Source organism: Arvicola amphibius, chromosome 6 (genome assembly GCF_903992535.2).
Source record: "Arvicola amphibius chromosome 6, mArvAmp1.2, whole genome shotgun sequence".
NCBI lineage: Eukaryota > Metazoa > Chordata > Mammalia > Rodentia > Cricetidae > Arvicola > Arvicola amphibius.
In genome coordinates, this window is record NC_052052.2 from 18,647,490 (window position 1) to 18,668,951 (window position 21,462).

Sequence of the window (21,462 nt, forward strand, 5' to 3'; positions counted from 1 at the left end):
TGGCTTAGCTCCCAGCCCCTAATTCATCATTTGTGTTACAGATATCTTTTGATGCCCTGTGTGAATCTTGTCTGAGAGTTTCCCATGGATACAAAGCCTATGCAAAACTTGGTTAACGGGAAAACTACCCAGGACCCTTTCTTATTGCCTAGTCATAAGTAAATATTGTTTGCTGTGTGATAATACAGAAAATGCATTTTCCTCTGTGGCTTGAAAAAAATATAGCTGATACAAACACTTCTTAGGGTAAAAAAAAAAAAAAGAAAGAAAGAAAAAATATAGCACAAAGCACCCAACTAATAAGTATGCTTTGGTTTTTTGAGACAAGGTTTCTGTGTAGCCCTGCCTATTCTGAAACTTGCTCTGTAGACCAGGCTGGCCTCAAACTCACAGAGATCTGCCTGCCTCTGCCTTCTGAGTGCTGGGATTAAAGGTGTGTGCCACTGCCTGGCCTTAAATTTTTTTAAAATTTTTTTATTATTTTTTAGTAAAAGCTCAGGATTTTATTATCTTCCTAACAAAATCAGCTTAGAATCAGATCACTTGGACCTTTCTTTTCTTAGCACCTCCTAGTTTAAAATACTTGCATCTCTCGTTAGCCAGCATCTTCTTTGATCTGCAGTTGGGCTCAACACACTCCAGTCTCAGCACAACATTTTTTGGAGTTTTAGTATCCTTGCCCATTTTGTCCTGTGTCACTTTGTGGGGTCAGAGCTTGCCACATTTCTTGCAAAACATCCGGCAGGTCGTTCACCATGTTGGCGGAAGCAATAGTGGCACAGAAATAAAGCTTAAATTTTCTTTAAAAAAAAACAAAAGAAGGGCTGGAGAGATGGCTCAGAGGTTAAGAGCATTGCCTGCTCTTCCAAAGGTCCTGAGTTCAATTCCCAGCAACCACATGGTGGCTCACAACCATCTGTAATGGGGTCTTGTGCCGTTTTCTGGCCTGCAGGCATACACACAGACAGACTATTGTATACATAATAAATAAATATAAAAAAAAAGAAAAAAAACAAAAGAACAAAACCTCACACTGCTAGGTCACAGGGTGCCTTTTAAAAGCACAACGTCAGTGAAGAACAACAGTCTAGTGAACACATCTGGTTTCAGACCTGTAGGTAAATGAGTTTGGGCAAATCATTCATCTCTGAGCCTTACTTTTCTGTATCCATAAAACCAGGTTATGAATATCCTACATAGGGCATAGGATGATGTAGTATAGTGTTCAATACTTGCCTGGCATGTACCAAGGCCCTGGGTTCAATCCCCAGTAATTATCCCACCCCCCAGAAAAAGGATTGTATGTGGTTGTTTAGATTTAGAGTCATTCTTGGGGTTGGAGATCTCCTGGCAAATACATTTGATGATGGCCTATAAACTGGGAGGCTGTGCACGGAAGTTCACCAAGAGAGTACTACAGAAAGAGATGTGTGCTTTGTTTCTGATCGTCTAGTGATGTCTCTGAGACTCTGCTTGATAAGTGCCTCTATAGCAACCACTCTCCTCATCCCGACATCTTGATACGGACCTCCGGAGAAGTGCGGCTGAGTGACTTCTTACTCTGGCAGGTGGGTCGTTTTGGAGCATGTTATTTGGGTGTTAGGCTGAACCCTAGAACCGTACATAAACCCTGAATGAGAGTGATTCATTCATATTGAGCACCATTATGTGAGCAGGGGCAGAGGGCTAACGTCTAGAGCAATCCCTCTAGGCTGTACTTGGTAGCATGTACTTTTCTTTCCTCACCTGGGCATATGATGTGGTTCTTGCTCTCTGACATTCAGGGCTTTTGTCCTAAAGAGAAAACAAAGCCATGCTACCCTAGTGGAAGCTTCACATATGCTCCTTTTCAAGGAATGGGCCCTTGAAACCTTGGTTAACCTGGCAGTCACTCTGGCACGGCAAGAACCTTACCTTTCTGTTAGTAGTCTCCTCTTCAGAACATGGGCTACATCTCTGCAGGCCTATTTCCTGAGACTTAACACTATATCCAAACTCTCAGGATTACTGTTGTCTTTTTGCTCAGTTATCCCAGCGTAGGTAGTCCCTAAGAATTCGCATTCAATTAGGACTGTTGGTTGTTTAAAAATCTCTGCGTTATGGTGCATACCTTTAATCCCACCACTAGGAAGAGAGAGAGGCAGGCAGATCTCAGAGTTTGAGGCCAGCCTGGTCTACAGAAGGAGTTTCAGGACAGCCAGGGCTACAAAGAATGATCCTGTCTCAGGAAAAAAAAAAAAAAGCAAAAACTATAAAAACAAAAAAGAAAAGAAAGAAGATGGAAAGGTTAAGAGAGACAGCTTGGAAATATCTCATGTGTCAAAGTCCAGAAATTTTAATGGATTGATCTTTTAAAAGTGAGGTGCTAGGAAGATAGTGTATTTGATAATCCTTGGTGCATAAACATGACAACCCGAATGTGAGCCTGCACCCTTAAAAAAGCCTGCTGTGATGGGGCACACTCAAAATTCTAGTGCTCGAGAAGTGAAGACAGAAGGAGCCCTGGAGCCCTGGCCGGCCAGCCTTGCCTGATCTGCAAGGCCCTGTCCCAGAGAAAGAGCCCATGTCTGAGGAACAATAGCCAAGATTGACCTCTGCCCTCTACACACAGACACACACAAACTGACAGCTAGCTACTGAAAATGCTTTTGTTTAGTCTTTGGGTATCTTTAAGGAGGTACAGTGTACTTAATGGTTCTGTAGCCATTTACTCAGATCACATTTTAAGAGTTTACATTGAGCTGAGATTTAAGAACTGCAGTGGGGCTAGATACGTAGCTCATTGTTACACTGCTTGCCGAGCACGCTCAGTGCCCTGATTTGACCCCTGAAACTTTTGGGGAAGGACAAAACGTATAAGAGAGAGGAAAGGAATTAGAAGATGGCAAAGAAAAAGACAGAGTCATACTGGCAAAAAGAGGACTTACCCGATGAAACAATCCCAAGTCTTTGAAAAGGAGATTTAGCAGTGGACAGTGATCTACAAAAGCTGACTGTTGGCTCAGAAAAGTCACGAGTTCCTCTGTGCTGGAAGTGCTGCTGTGATGAACTCAGCAGTGGTTGCTGCTCTCTGCAGATGGAAACTGCTGGAGGAGTCCGGACTCTGAGCAAGTCATCAGGCCACAGGAAGGAGGAGGCGCTTGAGCTTGTCTGTTCTACACTGAGACTCTCACAGCTTAAAAACAAAGACACTTTCTGACAGGTGGTGGCGCACGCCTTTAATCCCAGCACTCGGGAGACAGAGGCAGACGGATCACTATGAGTTTGAGGCCAGCCTGGTCTACAGAGCAAGTTCCAGGATAGCCAAGGCTACATAGAGAAATCCTGTGTGTGTGTTTGCAAGGGAAGGATGTATGTATTCCAGGGAAAGTACTTGGTGTCTTGGTAGCTGCTATTGGGAAGGTGCCATTGGTCTAGAATAGCAAACAAGTTATCCCCTGTGGGGCATTTGATTGTAGACAGTAAGCCTTGGCTGTCAAGGAGTATTTGGGACTGGGGATAGCTCAACTGTAGTAATTATAGTTTATGTTTCTGCTGTCTGAGCTTTCCTTCATGCACATTTAATCTTCATAGTTCATAAAACCAGACTCTTGGTGTTTCCTTTACACTTGAAGCTAAGTCCCAGAGAGGTTAACTAACTCAGCCAGTTCAGTGGTAATGGTAGATCCAGGCGGTTTGGCTCCAGAACTCCTGGGCTTAAACATGGTGCCACACTGTTGCTACTTAAAATAACAAGAGCAGCTACCATTCCTTCTGGCTGACTCTGTCAAATTGCATGCATCTCAGATGACCTTCATGAGCCAATACCATAATCCAGATGCTATTTCATAGTCCTAAAAGTGGCTTTTAGGGACATGGTGGGGCTAGTGTAGTGGCCTAGACCTCAGGCTGCAGGCAGATCAGTGTGAGTTCCAGTCCAGCCATTGCTGCTCAAACAAAAAGAAAAACAGGAAAAGACCTGGTATAAACATTTACCTAATCTGGTTCTGCCTTGCCACAGGCAGGTGATCTCATTGCCTCATGGTCCTTTTTCCAACAGTGAGGGAAATGGGCTGACGGCAGAAACATCCAGGCCTCTGGAAAGCTGTGCTGTCTTGTTTTAGGCCTTCTCCCACACAGCCTGCCTCCATTGGAGGACTGACCAGCAGTGCAGTTCTGTGCTGTGACTAACTCCTACTCCTTATTTTTACCAGACCTCTCATTCCTGCCTGGTGTTCCAGCCTGTTCTGTGGCCAGAATACACATTTTGGAACCTTTGTGAGGCAATCCTGCAGTTTCAGATGAACCATAGTGCACTTCAGGTATGAGTCGGGCAGGATGGGATGGACGAAGTTGGCCCTGACAGACCCACCTTGTACTATACCTTGCTATGTACTTCTTTTTAAAAATTTTTTATTGCGTTTATTTGTATATGCGTTTGTGTGCATAGACGTGCCATAATTAATGTATGCCTGTGCCGTAGTGTATGTGTGGAGGACAGCCTTTGGGAGTGTGTGTGCATGTGTGTAGTGTGTGTGTGGAGGACAGCCTTTGGGAGTGTGTGTGCACGTGTGTAGTGTGTGTGTGGAGGACAGCCTTTGGGAGTGTGTGTGCACGTGTGTAGTGTATGTGTGGAGGACAGCCCTTGGAGGTTGGTTCTCTCCTTCTGTGGGTCTCACGGATTGAACTCAGGTTGTCAGGCTTGATGACAAGTCCTTTACCCACTGAGCAATCTTTCCAGCCTACCAAACATTTCTTGACACACATAGTGATGATCATTATAATTATAGTACCTCCCACCCACTGATTATTTATTGTGCATGGACACTGACTAGTTTACATGCAGTAGGTCTTCTTAGCTGCTCTGTACACATGAGTAAATGGAGGAGAAATGGCTGGGACATGGTGCTGTAGGCTCATCATTTAGCACTCAGGAGACAGGAGCAGGTATTGATCTCTGAATCATGACCAGCCTGGTCTACATATCAAATTCAGGCCTGCCAGGGGGGAAACAAAAGAAAGGAAAGAGAAACATTGTTTAGGGACCAATATAATAAAAAAAATAAGGTGTCCTAAAAACACAGGAGAAAGCATCTCAGATTGTCCAGTAGTCCCTGGAGTTGGTAACTGGTGACAGCCACCTGTACTGTTAGTGGTAATCAGGCAGGAGTCAGGAGGACTTCACAAGGCTAGCAGTAAATAACCGTGTGACGGGAAGTCTGCAGACCTGTAGCCCCTCTAGAAGCACTCATGAGCAGCGTCGTCTCTGCTGTCAGCAGCCTTCATAGCTGCCCTGTCCACGGCTGGTTACCCTGCTTATGTGGGCAGCGCTGCTAACATTGAGGTACTCTGGTGGTTCTTGGATATTTGTCTATTTAACCTTTCCTAAATGTAACAGATTTGGTGTCCTCGTTTTTTAGATATGAAACAGGGGCAGAGATACTAACTATGCCAAGGCCACAGAGCTAGGAACCTGGATTTTGAAATGAGCTGTTTCTTAAGTCTGCAGAGATAATGGTCAGGAAGAAGGAATGATGTAAGCCTGGAGTCTGTTAGTCTTTTGGGCCCTTTTCGTGAACCTAATAAAAATCATAGAATGTGTCCAGTGAAAACCAGGGCTCCTTCTACATAGAATACTGTTGGGGTTCACAGAACCCCTGAAATCCCATTCTGAACTCCTGGCATTAGTCACTTGAATTATGAGTCTCAAAATATGAGTAATTTCTACAAGGCGACTTAGAACAAGTGAACGGAAGGCCAGCAAAACTTCAGTTACCTGCTGCCATGGGGTTCTCCTACATGACTGAAGCTTCCTCTGAAACTAAAACATTCTTTACTTTTCGCTGAAAACATTTCTGAAGTAAGTTTGTAATCCACTGCCACCTACAATATACCTAGCAGCTGCTCATAGCGAAGATTAGAACAACCACTTTCTAATGAGTGAAGATGAAGTTCACTTCATCTAATGTTCTAATGAAGTGAACATCTCAAGAACAACCACTTTCTAATGAGAATGCGGGTGGTGACCGCCATCTCAGGTTTCATTTGTACAGCTGTGCCAGCCAGTGTGAATCCATCCGATGGTCCCAAAATACCTGACTTTGAGTCTTAGATAACTTCTAAGTCCTTCCTGTTTTGTTTCCTGCTGTGTCGGCTAATTTTGACAGCATTGCCCCCTTCCTTTTCCTTCCTGTTTACTGTTTTAAATCAGCTATACGCAGAGAAAGCAGGTAATTAAGCACAGTGGAGCTGTGTGTATAAACTGAGAGTAAATTGCCTCTGCATGCAACACGGAGAGCCTGGTGTGTGAACCCTTTGTGCATGGGTATTCCTGTGTGTGGTCCTATAATTTGAATGCCCAGAAGCCTCTGTTATCTCAGGTTTCTCAGTGCCACAGGTTCTGTCCTCTTCATAAATGTCTATTGAGTCTCAAGTTTGAGTCAGGCAGGTTGCTAGGCACAGGAGCACCAGCAGCTACCCAGCCAGACAAGAGCTCTGCCCTCATGGAGCTTACATTTCTAGTTGAATAGACAGACAGTAAACAAGCAAACAAAAGTAAGGAAATTCTCAGCTGTAGCGAGGCAGTAAGGAATACACAGTGTGATGACAGAAGGGGGAGAGGCTGCCTGAGCTCTGCAGTTGAGTCTGGAAGTGCTCAGTGGGAGGCGGGGAACAAGCCAGTCAGTCAGGCCTCCTAATCACGCAAAGCTAGGTGGGTGGAAGTAACACAACCAGAGGACTTAGGAGACAGACAGAATCTGATAGGGCATTTGGGTAAAAAAATAAATGAATAAAACCTGCCTGGCAGTGGTGGCGCACACCTTTAATCTTGGGGGGCAGAGGCAGGCGGATCTCTGTGAGTTCAAGGCCAGCCTGGTCTACAAGAGCCCTACATCTGCATTTTGTTCTTTCAATTTATTTTTACTATTTTTAATAATGGTTGGGTATGCACACGTAAGTGCAGTTACCCACAGAGGCCAGAGGTGTCATCTTCTGCAGCTGGTGTTACAGGTGGCTGTGACCTGCCTGCCCTCTGCGTGCTGGGACCCAAGCTCAAGAAGACCAGTGCACGCTTTCAACCACTGAGCTGTTCCTCCATTCCTTTTATTATTAATTTTTAGACTTTATTTATGGACTGGAGAAATGGTTTGGAAGCTTAGGGAACTTGTTGCAGAGCACCCATACGGAGGTACACAGCCATCCTTGACCCCAGTTTCAGGGATCCAGGGCCCTCTGCAGACCTCCGAAGGCACCAGGCTTGCACAAAGTGCAGACACACATGTAAGTAACGCTCAAACACATAAAATAAGTCTTCAAAAAAACTTTCTTTCTCATCTGTACTTGTTTCCAAAAAAAAAAAAAAAAAAAAAAAAAAGATTTAATTAAGCTGGGTATGGTGTGGTGCACGCCTTTAATTCCAGCGGTGGGAGGCAGAGAATCTCTGAGTTCAAGGCCAGCTTGGTCTACAGCTGAGTTTCAGGACAGTCAGGGCTACAAAGAGAAACCCTGTCTTGAAAAAAAGAAAAAGACCCCCTCCAGATAAATAAATAGATAATAGATAAATTTTTAGTGTGTGTGAGTGTTTTGCTTGTGTGTGTGTGAATATACACTGTGGGAGGGGTTGTTGTTGTTGTTGGTTTTTTAGGAGGGGAGGGGAGAGTATTTTTGTGACAGGGTTTCTTTCTGTTGTTCTGGCTGTCCTGGCAACTCATGTAGACCAGGCTGGCCTCAAACTCACAGAGATCTACCTTCCTCTGCTTCCCTGGTACTGGGATTAAAGGTGTGCATCACCACTGCCTGGTGTGATTTTTTTTTTAAGATTTATTTATTTATTATGTATACAGTGTTCTGTCTGCATGTATGCCACCAGACCAGAAGAGGGCACCAAATCTCATTATAGATGGTTGTGAGCCACCATGTGGTTGCTGGGAATTGAACTCAGGACCTCTGGAAGAGCAGTGCTCCTAACCTCTAAGCCATCTCTCCAGCCCTGTGATTTTTTTTTCAAATGTTTTTGCTGAGCTCTCCCTGTCCATCCTTTATAAATGTTCTGAACCCCAGGCACCCGTAAAGTGATGAAGAACTCAAAGCTTTGCTCCATCTTATTATCTGTGTCTCCTGAGGGTGGAAGGACAGAGAGGGTCAGTACCGTTTTTCAGAGTGACCTTCCTTAGAGTCTTGGCACGAGATTGCCTCCAACCTGTATAAACGTTTCTGTGAGAATCGGTGTTCTTGAGATGGAGTGGCAGTGCCCACTAGGGCATGTGGGGGTGAGGCAGGAAGATCTAGGAGTCATCCCCAGCTACATAACACATTTGAGGCTATGGCTTATCTGAGATCCTGTCTCAAAGAATGTTTCTTTGACTGTTGTTATATAGGACGTTACATACGCTCATGAGAGACGCTGACTTTTAGGACTTCTGTCCCCTGGGCATGGTTGTACTTACCTGCCACCCCTGGACCAGGGAGTCAGGGGCAGGAAGACTGCCATGTGTTTAAGGTAGCCTGGGCTAAGTTGTAAAAGTTTGTCTCAAAAAACTCCAAAATCGAGCAAACAAAAAGTAAAGAAAAAAAAGGTGGGGGCCTAAAGAGATATGTCAGTCAGATGGTAAAGGACCCAGACTGGATGGCTGACAACTGTCTGCAGCTCTAGCTCCAGGGAGAGCGGATGCTTATGGCCTCCATGGACACCTGTACTTAACGTGCGCATAACCAGGCACACATGTGTACATAATTATAAACAACCTGGGTGTCGTAGCATGTCTTTGTAATCTCAGTGCGGGGAGGTGGAGACAGGCAAAACCCTGGGATTATCTGGTCGGCCGTTGTAGCCTTAATAAGTGTCAAGCTAGTGTGAGACCCTGTCTTAAAAACAAGGCAGAGCAGGCAAGTTGGTGCAAGCCTCTGTCCTGGAACTCAGTGAGCGCTCAGACCCTGCCTCAGAAAGAAAAAGAAAACAGTGCCTGAGCAAGAACATCTGAGGTTGACCTCTGTTTCCACACGCGTGTACATGTACGTCTGCACAGTCACATGTACCTGAATACACATGTCCAAGAAGAAAAAGGAAAGAGAAGGGAAAATAAGGACTTTGGTAAACTTGGAGATTTTTTTTATTTTTATTTTTTTTGGAAGGGGGTTGTTTTAATTTTTTTTCTTCCTTTTTTCTTTGAAGTAAGGCTAATAATAGCTTTGGTTAGCATGATACTCACTATGTAGCCTAGGACAGCCTTGAACTCACAGCAGTCCTGCTTGGGTCTCCTCTGTGATGTGATTTCAGGTGTGTGCTGGAACTGCCAGTGTGTCCTGCTCGCTTGGATTTTCTGAGGGCAAATAACTGAGAAGAGCCTAGGGCCCCCCGGTATTGGGAGAGTAGCTCCAGACACATGGTGTGCTCAGAAGGTATCTAGAAGGTGGCTTTTCCACCCCCAGGAACCGTAGCTATCCGCAGGTACAAGAACTACTCCCCATCCTCTCTTGAAGCCATGCTGGGCCAGTGTGGTGCTCAGCCTTTAATCCCAGCACTGGAAGCAGAGGCAGGCCTGGTCTGTGTAGTGAGTGCGAGGAAAGCCCAGGTTATATAGAGAGTCCCTTTCTCAATTGTTTTGTGGGTTTTTTTTTTTTTTTTTTTTTTTTTTTTAGAAATTTAAAAAGCCACTTTTGATAAACCAACAAAATTTCAGACAGCTGGGTGACACAGAGTCCCTTTGTGTCTGAGCCGCAGTGTCCTTGTCTGTGAAATGAGGAAACCAGCCTAGCGTCTCCCCTTGTCATGGTCTTGGTGGGTGCCTGAGTCCTACAGACGCTCAGGCTTGGCCTTGACTCCTGCTTTACTTCTGGCCCTGAGCTGTGGCTGCTGTCTAGAGGAGCCCTGAGCCCTCAGGCATCTCTGCCTTTCCTTCCTCTGTGGCTGTTTCCTGGGACAGGACAGCGGATAATTCTAAGTGAGATATTCTTTATCTCGTTTTTCTTGTGTCAGCCCATGGAGGTGGACACTGTCATCCCCATTTCCCAGATAAAGAAAAACTTTTTTTTTTTTTTTTTTTTTTTTTTTTTTTTTTTTTTTTTTTTTTTTTTTGGTTTTTCGAGACAGGGTTTCTCTGTAGCTTTAGAGCCTGTCCTGGAACTAACTCTTGTAGACCAGGCTGGTCTCGAACTCACAGAGATCCACCTGCCTCTGCCTCCCGAGTGCTGGGATTAAAGGCGTGCGCCACCGCCGCCCGGCAAGAAAAACTTTTGAAGCCAGGTGTGAAGGTGCACGCCTTCAGTCCCGGCACTTGGAGGCAGAGGCAGGTGGATTTTGAGGCCAATCTGGTCTACAAAGCAAGTTCCAGGACAGCTAGGGCTGTTACACAGAAAACTCTGTCACAAGCCCCCACCACACACACACACAAAAAAAAAAGCCTTTGTGGCTGGAGAGATGGCACAATGGTTAGGAATACTTACAGCTCTTCAGTAAGTTCAGCTTCAGGCATCTTATATGGTGGTTTACAACCATTCCTAACTAGTTCAGGAGTTCAGTGCCCTCTTCTGACCTCCCCAGGCATACGCAGGTACATATACATAAATATGCAGGCAGAACATTCATACTCATAAAATTAATTAAAGTAAAAATTATTTTAAGAAGAGGAAGCCTTGGAGCCTGGTGACAAAGGCTGTGATCCCAGCACAGGCTCCAGAGAGAGGATCACCACAGCTTTGAGGCCAGTCAGGCGGTGGTGGCGCACCCCTTTAACCCCAAGAGTTGGGAGGCAGAGGCAGGTGGATCTCTGTGAGTTTGAGGCCAGCCTGGTCTACAAGGGAGTTCCGGGACTGCTAGGACTGTTACACAGAGCAACCTTGTCAAAAAAAAAAAAAAGGAAAGAAAAGAAAAGAAAAGAAAAGAAAAGAAAGAAAGAAAGAAAGAAAGAAAGAAAGAAAGAAGAAAGTTCAGGAGGCCAATCAGGACCATAGCAAGAGCTTGTCTTTAAATAAATACGCCATTTTTAAAATCATGCTATAAAACAAAAGTAAAATATAGTATAATTTTATAGCTGGCTGTTTATTTTAACTGAAAAGTTTTGTGTAAGATATTTAATATCTAATGTAAATTTTGATTAGAGATTTTTTGTTATATTACCAAATCTCAATTCTCAATAACTGGTCTATAAAAATAAAGTGTATAGTTGTTCAGGATTTCTCTTTCTTTTTGAGACATGGTTTCTTTGTGTAGCCCTTGCTATGCTGGGACTTGCTTTATAGACCAAGATCACATTGGCCTCGAACTCACAGAAATCTGCCTGCCTCTGATTCCTGAGTGTTGGGATTAAAGGCATGCACCACCACACCCAGCTAGCATTACTCTTAAAATTTCTTTTTTTTTTTAAAGATTTATTTATTACGTATACAAAATTCTGCCTTGATGTATGCCCGCACGCCAGAGGAGGGTGCCAGATCTCAGTACAGATGGTTGTGAGCCACCATGTGGTTGCTGGGAATTGAACTCGGGACCTCTGGAAGAGCAGCCAGTGCTCTTAACCTCTGAGCCATCTCTCCAGCCCTTAAAATTTCTTGTATGTGATATGGATGATTTATAGTTCTTCCTAGAAATAAAAGAAGTCTACTTGAAAAAGAAAGGAAAGGGGCTGGAGAAATGGCTCAAAGGTTAAGAGCACAGATTGCTATTCAGGAGGTCCTGAGTTCAATTCCCAGCAACCACATGGTGGCTCACAACCATCTGTAATGAGATCTGGTGCCCTCTTCTGGCCCACAGGCATGGAGGCTGAACACTTTGTACATAATAAATAAATAAATCTTTAAAAAAAAAAAAAGAAAGGAAGGAAGAAAGGAAAGAAAGAAAGAAAGAAAGAAAGAAAGAAAGAAAGAAAGAAAGAGAAAGGAAAACGGGTGGGTGGAGGTGGCACACACCTTTAATCCTAGCACGTGGGAGGCAGAGGCAGGCGGATCTCTGTGAGTTCGAGGTCAGCCTGGTCTACAGAGTGAGATCCAGAACAGCCAGGGGTACACAGAAACCCAATCTTGAAAAATCAAAAAAAATGAAAAAGGGGAAAATAGGAGAAATGACTGAGCTGTTAAGTGGGCTTCCTGCTCTTCCAAAGATGAAGATCAGTTTCCGGCAGTCACAGGCTCACAGCCGCCTGTAACTCCTGCTCCGAGAGAAAGCCAGTGTTTCTAGTCTCTGTGGGCATCTGTACTTGAATTCTTACTCTAGTACAGCTGCCCCACACACACACGCGTGTGCACACACACACTCAATTAGAAAAGTTATAAAAACTATTTTTTGTTTAAGAAGAAATAATAGTCTTAGAAAGGCAAGAGTCTTTTGGACATGAATTTTTCAAATTTCAGGGCTTCAAGCAAATTCATTCTGACCTGAGAAAATTCATGCAATATTTTTGTGTGTGGTATGGTTAATGCGTGTTTTTGTGTGTGTGTGTGTGTGTGTGTATGTGTGTACTTGTTTGTGTGTGTGCATGCCTGTAAGTGTACATCTGGTATCTTTCCTTGATCCTTCTCCATTCTTATTTTTATTTTATTTATTATCGGTGTATGTGTTTAAGTGTAATGTGGGTACACACACAGTGTCCCACAGTATGTATGCAGAGGTTATGGGACAACTTTGGTTTTCTTTTTCTACCTTTATTTTGTTTTGTTATTATTTTTGAGACAGGGTCTCACTATGTACCTCTAGATGGTCTGGGACTCACACTGTAGATTGAGCTAGCCTGCCACTTCCTCTGTAGACCAGGCTGGCCTCAAACTCACAGAGATCCACCTGCTTCTGCTTCCTGAGTTCTGGGATTAAAAAGTGGACTACCATAACCAGCTCTCCTGTCACCCTGCATGGCGTCCGCAGATGGAATCCATTTGTCAGGCTTTACCAGCCCCTCTCCCTACCAATGCATTTGCCAGCCCTCCCTCCCTCCACCTTTGTTTTGAGACAGGATCTCCCTCTGAAGGTGAAGTTCATCTATTCTGCCAGGCCGGAAGTCTCAGGGATGCCCTTTCTCTCTCTACCAGTGCTAGGGTTACAGGCATATTCTTCCACCTTTGGTTTCTGGGGCTCCAACTTGAGCCCCCCCCAAGTAATTATTTTGGTTTTTTGGGGGGGTTTGAGACAGCCTCCCTATTATGTAGGAACCCTATTATGTAGCTGACCTGGTCGCTGTGTAAACCAGGATTGTCTGGAACTCAGAGATCACCTGCCTCTGCCTCTTGGTGCTGGGATCACAGGTGTGTGCCACCACACCTGGCTGCTCACAGCTCCATTCTGAAGGTCAGTGAGACAGTGGGTGAAGTATTTGTGAACATAACATAGGCTGCTCCTAAAAAGTAGAGACGTGATGGCACATGCCTTTACTCCCAGAACTCATAATTTGAGGCCCGTGAGTTCCAGGGCAGCCAGGGTGACACAGAGAAACCCTCTCTCAAAACAAAGTGAGGACAAAGCAGTGAGCTTGTAGATGATTAGGACACGGTTGGACTCTGTAGGCCAGGTATAGTGTCAGGATTCGTCTGTGAGACACTCAAGCCGCTTCTGTTCTAAAGGATTCCCCACTTTGGTCACCAGCACCCTTCCTGTCCTTTTGAGTGACCCCTGCATATGCAGAGTGTTCTGAGTGCCAGAGACAAAAAGTCTCTGCCCTCGTAAAGAATCTGTCTGAAGACATATGCACAGTCTGGGAGGCACTCAGAGCCTGTGATTGCCACCAGCTGTCAGAATCCAGGCCAGGGGCCCTGGTGGCTCTGGAGCCGCCAAGGGATTCTTTCCAACAGAAAGATCAGACTAAAGACTAATACCTGGTCTAGGCAGCATAAGTGGCTTAAGAGTTGAATTTGCTTCTCATCATTCCTAGGAGGGCTGTTTGCTCAGAGAGTCAAGCCTGACTTCAGTATAGGAGGCTGGACCCTGAAAAATAGGTTAGGGAGCTGGAGAACAGCACCTCACACTGACCAGAAGAAGACCCAGTGAATATCGTCTCAGACAGTAGACAACAACACATAAAATCTCTGCCTGCTAATATGTTAGAATGGGGTTTACATTATTATCCCTAATCCCTTAAACCTCTCTTCAAGGTAGACACAGCCCCCATGTTACAGATGAACAAAACAGGGAGGATCTTCCCGCGGGCACAGCGAATCAGAAGTCAGACTGTTTACCTGTTTCCAAGTTTAAGCTTGAAAGAATTTTAAGAAATACAAATATTTCCACACAAAACAAGCCAAGACGGACTGCTGCTGACTTCTGTGTAACACGGCACCATCTACTGCCTTTCCACACTAGTAGAAACTCTCTGGAGTTAGTATGCTTGGCCACTCTGGTACCCTAGTCCCACCTTCTCCATCCCATATCACCCACACCTAAAATTATCTTCCCAAACCCCACTTTTCTCTAGCAGAAGGCCCGAGACATGTATGCTGAGGAGCGGAAGAGACACCAGCTGGAGAGGGACCAGGCTGCAGTGACAGAGCAGCTGCTTCGAGAGGGGCTCCAGGCCAGTGGGGATGCCCAACTCCGACGGACACGCTTGCACAGACTCTCTGCCAAACGGGAAGAGCGAGTCCAAAGCTTCCTGAAGGCCTTGGAACTTAAACGGGCTGACTGGCTGGCACTTTTGGGCACTGCACCTGCCTAAGTGAGGCTGGCTAGTGGCCACTTTGCCCTGCCCTCTGCCTCTTGGGCCCCAACTTCCTTTTTATTTTATTTTCTTGGTGAAAGGCACCTCCCTGTTTTTGATGAATTGTGTTCCCTTTGCTTTTTTGCAGGGAGCCCCAAAGGCAAGGCCTACTGCCTATAGACAGACACTTCTGGGTTGTCTGTGACAGTGACTCACCTAGAGTTTGAGGGAGTCTCCCATACTTACACTAAACCCAAGACCAGTCACTGATAATCTGGAGAACAGGGGACCCTAACTCATTAGTTGTGTTTACTGTCCGTGCTCCCCCCACCCCGTTTTAGATGCATGTTCTTTTTCCGTTAGCATATCCTAAAACATGCAGAAGAGGTCTTCCCAAAATCTAGGCCATTACCCATCCTGCCCAAGCCCCCCACCACGTGACTTTGACAAAAGAATGAATCTACTGGTAAATAACTGATAGGCAGCCAGCATCGCTGGGCAGGGAAGAAAGGGGTGGGAAGGACAGGAAGAAAATTTGCCCATCTGCTGCTCCTCCCCTTGGCTCTCCACCTGGGATTTGCTATTGAATCTCCACCCCTCCCACCACCAGTACTGATTGCTCACTGAAAGGCTCGGCGCCCCCAATGGCTCATGGAAGCCAGGCGGGTGATTACAATCCAATTACCTATTGTTGACTCAGCCCACACAAGCTTTACTCCCCCTTGCAGGGCATGGGGCCAGGCTCCACTCCCCAGTGAGACCCAACCCCCTCCATGGCTACAGGGGTAGCAGAAGGGCCTAGAGAGGTTCTAGAGTACAATCGAACACATCAGGACCGAACAGAACCAAGCATCTCCTGATTTACTGTCTCCGGTTGCCAGCTCAGACTGATTCCCACTCCCAATCTTCAAGGCTCCTCACAGCTCTTTGACCTGACTCCCTAAGTAGGCCCTGAGACACTTGACTGCCCAAGAGGGCCAACACTGCCTTACAGGAAGAGACAAGATTGCCTGTCTCCCCCTAGGGCTGAAGAGAGGGCTGCAGAGCTATTCTGCATCAGGTGCCCCAGAGCAGTAAATACCAGCCAGGAACACTGACCAGTTGCCACTCTGGTATTCTCATTGTCTCCAAATCCTTTCTGCAGCTCCTTCCTCCTGGAAAGAGGTGGGCTATTATAAGCCATGGTAAATGTACTCTTTAGATTCCTAACTTCTAGTCTTGCCCCCCACCCACCCAGTTTTGCGCCTAGATACCTGTCACTGGTGACCTTTTGTCCATTCTTCCTCTCAGAATCAAGGATAAGAGCCTGACACTATAACCAAAAGCCAATCAGTGCACCCTTTGGCAAGGCCCCCTCTACACCTGGCACTCCCCAAAACCAAATCCTGGCACAGAGTTTTCCAAGAGCAGGTGCTGTACATTTTCCAGCTTTACAATGAGGCTGTTGACAGCCTTAATTAGGGAGGCATGAATTATGTGGCTATAATACAGAGCCCTACAATTAAGGCGGGAATGAGAGGCTGGAGGCAGCAAACGGAATCTGCCCAGCAAGCATGGCTGTTGAGTCCTGGCTGACTTTCTCTTACGATTGGAGTACAGTACAGGTGATTAATGGGCAAGGTATCTTCCAGCCTGGGGACCTGTATTCTGGGAAAAGTGCACAGGGCGGAGTGGCTGGGGTGGGGGCTGCCTCAGGAGGCGCTGTGCGAGTGGAAAGAAGAGGCAAATCCGTTGCTACCAGAAGCAAAGGCTGCAAAAAGCTTGTTTTGGATGTTTGCTTTCTGCTGGAATGGTTAGTGCAAACTAGCTTCCACCCTTGCCTCAATAAGGTGGGACCTATGTATGCGTCTTCCACCTGAGCGCCAAACACCCTGTTACAGATGTTTAGCTGGTTGTGTTCTGGGTGTCAAATAGAATTTTTTTAAATTCTTAGATGTAAGATTTGTTCCGTGTCTGTAACGAAAGAACGCCTTGCTTTGCTTCTGCGATTGGCACCCTCCCGCGGGTGCGCTTGGCCAGCTCTAGAACGCCGGGCTTTGGACTGGGGTGCACGGGAGGGCCCCTTGGCCATCACACCTGTTCGTCTACTTGTTTCCTAATCTTCCGGCGCTTTCCTTCAACGGCTTCTTCCTCACGCAAGCGAGAACAAGCCGGCTTGATAGTGTGTTGGGGAGGGGGGGAGGATTTCGCCAGCTGTGGCATCTGCACAGCCCAGGTTTGGTGGCCTCTGTCGAGTGGGGGCAGCTGGGCTAGCTGTATCCGAGACCCAGAAGGCTTAGGGGGAGGGGAGTGCTCGCAGACCGTGTTGGCTGCTTTTTTCCACCATGCTGTGAAGGGTCCAGGGGGCCGGACGTGCAGGGGCTTAAGGAAACCACCTGGCCGATATTGGGGGGCTGTGTAGCGTTTGGGGAGGCCATTGAGCAGTAGGTGCTGAAAGGACAGCTCCTACCTGCCTGGCCGTACCCAAAGGCACCCCTGTGTGCAAACTCTCCACTTGGAGCCTACGCCCCCACCTTCAGTGGACGGCCTCCCAGGTGAGGCGCACGGAGGGATTCCCCGAGGTGGCAGCTCAGAAGGATGCACGTCTGACTGCGCCAAGCCAGCCCCCTCGCTCTCATCCCACTAGAGCCCGTGGCACCCGAAGCGGGCCGCTTCCCGTCGTCGCCTATGGAGCCGGGCGGCGCGGCCAGGCCTCGCCATCCCCTCTTGTGGGGCCCCCAGCGGGAGCAAAAAGGAAAGCGGCTGAGATGTGCCCAATGTCGCACGGCTTGGAGAAGTGGGTAGCAGGGTTGCATAAGGTGGAAGGAACTTGGGAGTTTGCAAAAGCCAGCTCGGGCGGGAGCGGAACCCCGAGCCCGCCGCCTCGCGCGCCCCTCATTTACTGTCTCGGGCGCGCGCCTCCCCCCCAACGCGCCCCCTCCCCCAAGGCGCGCGGCCGTCTCGCTCACCCTCCCCCGACACCCCCTCCTCACTCCAGAGGAGGTGAGTTTAAACCCCGCCCACGTGACCCCAGCTGGGCCAATGAGCGGCGGCGGGAGGTGAAATCCGGTTCTAACCGGTCCGAGGCTCCCAGCGCTATAAAAACTTTATAAACCCCCCGGAGCCCGAGCAGTGTGAAGAAGCAGCGAGAACGACCCCCGGACGGACCCGAGCCGCGCACCGCTGCAGCCCCGCGTTCAGCGCCGACGTCCCCCCTGCCGCCGCCATGCCCAAAAGAAAGGTACGTGGCGCGAGCGCGTGGGCGCCCGGGCGCAGCCACTGCCGTCGCTCGCCTCGAGCGCGGAACTCGGCGGGGAGAGCGGGCGCGGCGCGGGGTTCCAGCCCGAGTCCGGCCGCGGGCAAAGCCTGCGCGGCGCGCTGCCCGCGGGCACCAGAAGCCATATTGGAGGAGCGGCGGCGGCGACGGCGGGAGGAGCCATGTTGGCCGCTGTTTATCCCGCTTCCCTCGGCCGCCCGCGCCCCCTCCCCCACCTGCCGCCCCCTCCTCTCCTTCGGGCGGGCGAGCGGGCGATTCAAACCCGAAAGGGCGGGAAGGCGGCGCTCGGCTGGGCGGGCGGGGGAGCGCTCTGCCGCCAAAAAACTGACGCCGCGAGGGGCGGGGCCGCGGCGTGGCTCCGCCCCCGGCCGCCCACGTCCCCGGCGCAGGGACCGCGAGCCGCCGCCCACGAGTTCCCCGAGCTCCCGCCCTCGACGGCTGCCATGGCAACGGCGCTGGGCTCCGCCTCCGGAGGGGTTTGTTTGCACAATCTGCAGCTGTTGCGCCTGCCTGGCTGGTGGCGCCCGGCGACTCGCCGGCCCGGCTCCAGCTTCTCCCGCGCTTCCCGGAGGCCGACCTGCGGGGTCTGCCTTGCGGGCCTCGGCCTTCGTTGGGGCTCCATCCCCCACTAAGACTACGTTTAAGAGAAACTGAGTCGATGCGTTTTAGAAACGTCGTGTCGCTTTCTGTTCCCGATGGCCGAGGTTTACCTCAGAGGGTACAAATTTTTGTCTTCTATCTTTATAGGCTGAAGGGGATACTAAAGGAGATAAAGCCAAGGTGAAGGACGAGGTGAGTCTTACCCACACAGGGCTTGTCGCACAAGGCCTTGGGTAGTAAACACCACGGGCTCCTTTGCTATTGTTTGACCTCAGCCCCACATCTGGAGTTACCCTAGAGTTTCTTTCTTCGCTGTCTTTAATGTGGAAAAACTGGTGCAGAAGTTGTGTTATGTTTATCTTTCTGACTTTGTTTTCTTTTTAATAGCCACAGAGAAGATCGGCAAGGTTGTCCGCTGTAAGTGTGTATACTTGACCCTGAGGTTGGGAAACATTTTTGGGATCCCTTTGGTTTCACTGAATTATAGTTTGTGATTGGTTTTGAGTAAATTACCTTGTGGTGTGGCACATCTGGAGTTTGTCGATGTCCTAAGTTGTGATTGTTATGACCAAAGTGGGAGATCACTCTTAGATAGTAAAAGAAAGGCAACCCCAAAGATAGTTTTCCTAGATGTGGTTTGGGAGGTTGTTTCTTTTGGTCCTTCGTACTAATAGTTTCCTCTTCCCCTTTGCTACGAAAATAAGAAACCTGCTCCTCCAAAGCCAGAGCCCAAGCCTAAAAAAGCCCCTGCAAAGGTAAGCGGGACTGCATGACTTCGGCGCTGATACCAGCAGAAAGAGAACTGTCCTTCCCCACCTTAACCTAACACCATAGTGGGGCGTCCACCAGTGGATGTTGTCCTTATTCCTGGTGTTTGTCATGTTAGTGTCTGTGGCCCAAATTACAGGAAACTACCCCTGGCTGGGAAAGGAGTGTTTTTAGCTAACTTAGATTTCTGTAACCTAATTTATGTTCCTCAGCAAAAGGTAGCTGAAATTATACTTCAGCCTAGTGGAATGGGGTGTATCTTCAGTAGGCAAGCCTGTAGAACTTGGTAGGTTACATCCTGGTATACAGAATGAAAAACTGTAATATCTGTCTTTCCTTGGCGGTAGAAGGGAGAGAAGGTACCCAAGGGGAAGAAGGGGAAGGCCGATGCTGGTAAGGATGCCAATAATCCTGCAGAGAATGGAGACGCCAAAACAGACCAGGTACAGTGAGTCTTTCATCCCAAAATTGTTTATTACCCCTTATATCTAGATCACTGTGTGTGGTGTGATTTTTCCTCCTGTCTGAAGTCCTCAGTTCAAAAGTCTGTTATAATCTAAAAGGCACTTGCTGTGTTGGCTTATCCTGATGTGATAAGGTCTTGGGTCCTCTGATCCTATCTATTCCCAATCAGTCAGTCAGTGGGCCGGGTGATTTAGTAAAGTGGGCTGTTCTTGAAGTGCAGTCTTGGTGTCCCCAAGTGGACTGAAACCTGAATTTTATCATGGGAACAATACCGTGTATATAGACTGGGGAAGCAAAGTTAGAGTTTAGTTTGTGTGTTGACTTTACTTGTTCTTCTTTTAGGCACAAAAAGCTGAAGGTGCTGGAGACGCCAAGTGAAATGTGTGCGTTTTTGATAACTGTGTACTTCTGGTGACTGTACAGTTTGAAATACTATTTTTTATCAAGTTTTATAAAAATGCAGAATTTTGTTTTACCTTTTTTTTTTTTAAGCTATGTTGTTAGCACACAGAACACTTCATTGTTTTGGGGTGGGGAGGAACACGTGTCACTAGCAGTGTCTCCCAAGCTGGATGAATGATGGTTCATGGTGGAAAACATCTTTCCCTGATAATTTTGAAAGACTCCTCTTGGCTCCCAGGAGAGACATCCTGGGGACATGTTGACATATGTGGCCCCCATGGCACCACATGCCTTGTGTGGGAAAACTCAGTTCATTTTTATATCCTCCTCCCCCTGTACCATCAACATAGACTTATCTCCCTTAAGACCAGAGACCTGTTGGAACCTGATCCCCAAAATTGGTTTTGCCAGTCTGTTGGGCAATCTTGGACTTTGCAGTGACATCAGAGTGTCCTCAAAGGGGCAGTGGTTCCTTTTATAGAAGATTGTGGATCTGCAGATTGATAATTCTGCTATTTTCATTTCATTTCCTGAAAGTCAGGGTCGGCTTGTGAAAAGTTGTGAAACAACATCCTCAATGTGAAATGTCAGCCCTCACTCTAAGCTCCTCCCCTTTTTCAGAGCATCCAATGAAGACTCACCGGGTTTTATAGTGGCTTTCTGATTTTGGTAGTTGATACAAGAAGGGAATTTGGAAGTTCTTGTATACTGTTACTGATTGTCTGCCCATGTTCTGCCTGGAAAACCATGATTGTTTATGGAAAGTGTCTTTAATAAAGCTGGATACGGTTTGGCTTGGAAATGCTGCCTCTGGTCTTTTCCTCCACATTGGGGAACCTGGCTGCCAGTTCTCTTGGTTTAACTGGATGGTCATAGATCCAGTCAGTCTTGCAAACACACAGTGGGAAGTGGTAACAGGTATGTATGCGTTCCAGAAGTAGACCCAATGGTTAGTGGGTGCAGGGAAATGGTTCTTGAAGGGTGTGGCAATCAAAGTATGCAGAGCTTTGTGTCCCTCTGATGAGCATTGACCCTCTGCTGTCTCTTTGGGCAGTGCTGTGTTTGACAGTGAGTCACATGGTCTGCCACTCTGCTAACCTGCAACAATGTTAACTGGCTAATCAGAAGGTGTGAAGATACAGGTGGTGGGCTGTGGTGGTGCCTTTAATCGGGAGGCAGGCAGGAATTCAAGGCCAGTCTGGTGTACAAGAGCTAGTTCAGGGCAGCCAGTACTATGACACAGAAGCCCTGTCTGGATAAACAAAAAAATACAGGTGTAATTTGTGGCTGTAATTTGAGCTTGTTTCACAGAGTTCGTGTGGCTCAAATTTGAGGGAAATTAATTGGGAGACAACAGAAACTGCCTCATTCCCTTCT

At 47.4% G+C, this 21,462-nt stretch overlaps 2 protein-coding genes across 4 annotated transcripts in view; both read left to right on the top strand.

Moving 5' to 3' along the window:
- Positions 1–16,526, top strand: part of Dhdds (dehydrodolichyl diphosphate synthase subunit) — a 30,240-nt gene extending 13,714 nt beyond the window's left edge. For 2 of the 3 annotated variants that reach the window (XM_038332910.2, XM_038332909.2), the window contains exons 7-9: positions 1,454–1,568; positions 4,194–4,301; positions 14,373–16,526. In XM_038332910.2, the coding sequence (XP_038188838.1) occupies positions 1,454–1,568; positions 4,194–4,301; positions 14,373–14,612 (463 nt within the window). In that variant the 3' untranslated portion in view covers positions 14,613–16,526. The remainder of the gene's footprint in view (positions 1–1,453; positions 1,569–4,193; positions 4,302–14,372) is intronic. The other variant, XM_038332911.2, reaches the window with a different exon arrangement.
- A 1,101-nt stretch (positions 16,527–17,627) lies between these two features.
- On the top strand, positions 17,628–20,887 carry Hmgn2 (high mobility group nucleosomal binding domain 2). The gene is made up of 6 exons (XM_038333959.1): positions 17,628–17,814; positions 18,598–18,642; positions 18,838–18,867; positions 19,155–19,205; positions 19,566–19,661; positions 20,026–20,887. The coding sequence occupies exons 1-6, from the start codon at positions 17,800–17,802 to the stop codon at positions 20,059–20,061; spliced, it is 273 nt and encodes a 90-aa protein (XP_038189887.1). The 5' UTR covers positions 17,628–17,799; the 3' UTR covers positions 20,062–20,887.
- Positions 20,888–21,462: the final 575 nt, after the last annotated feature.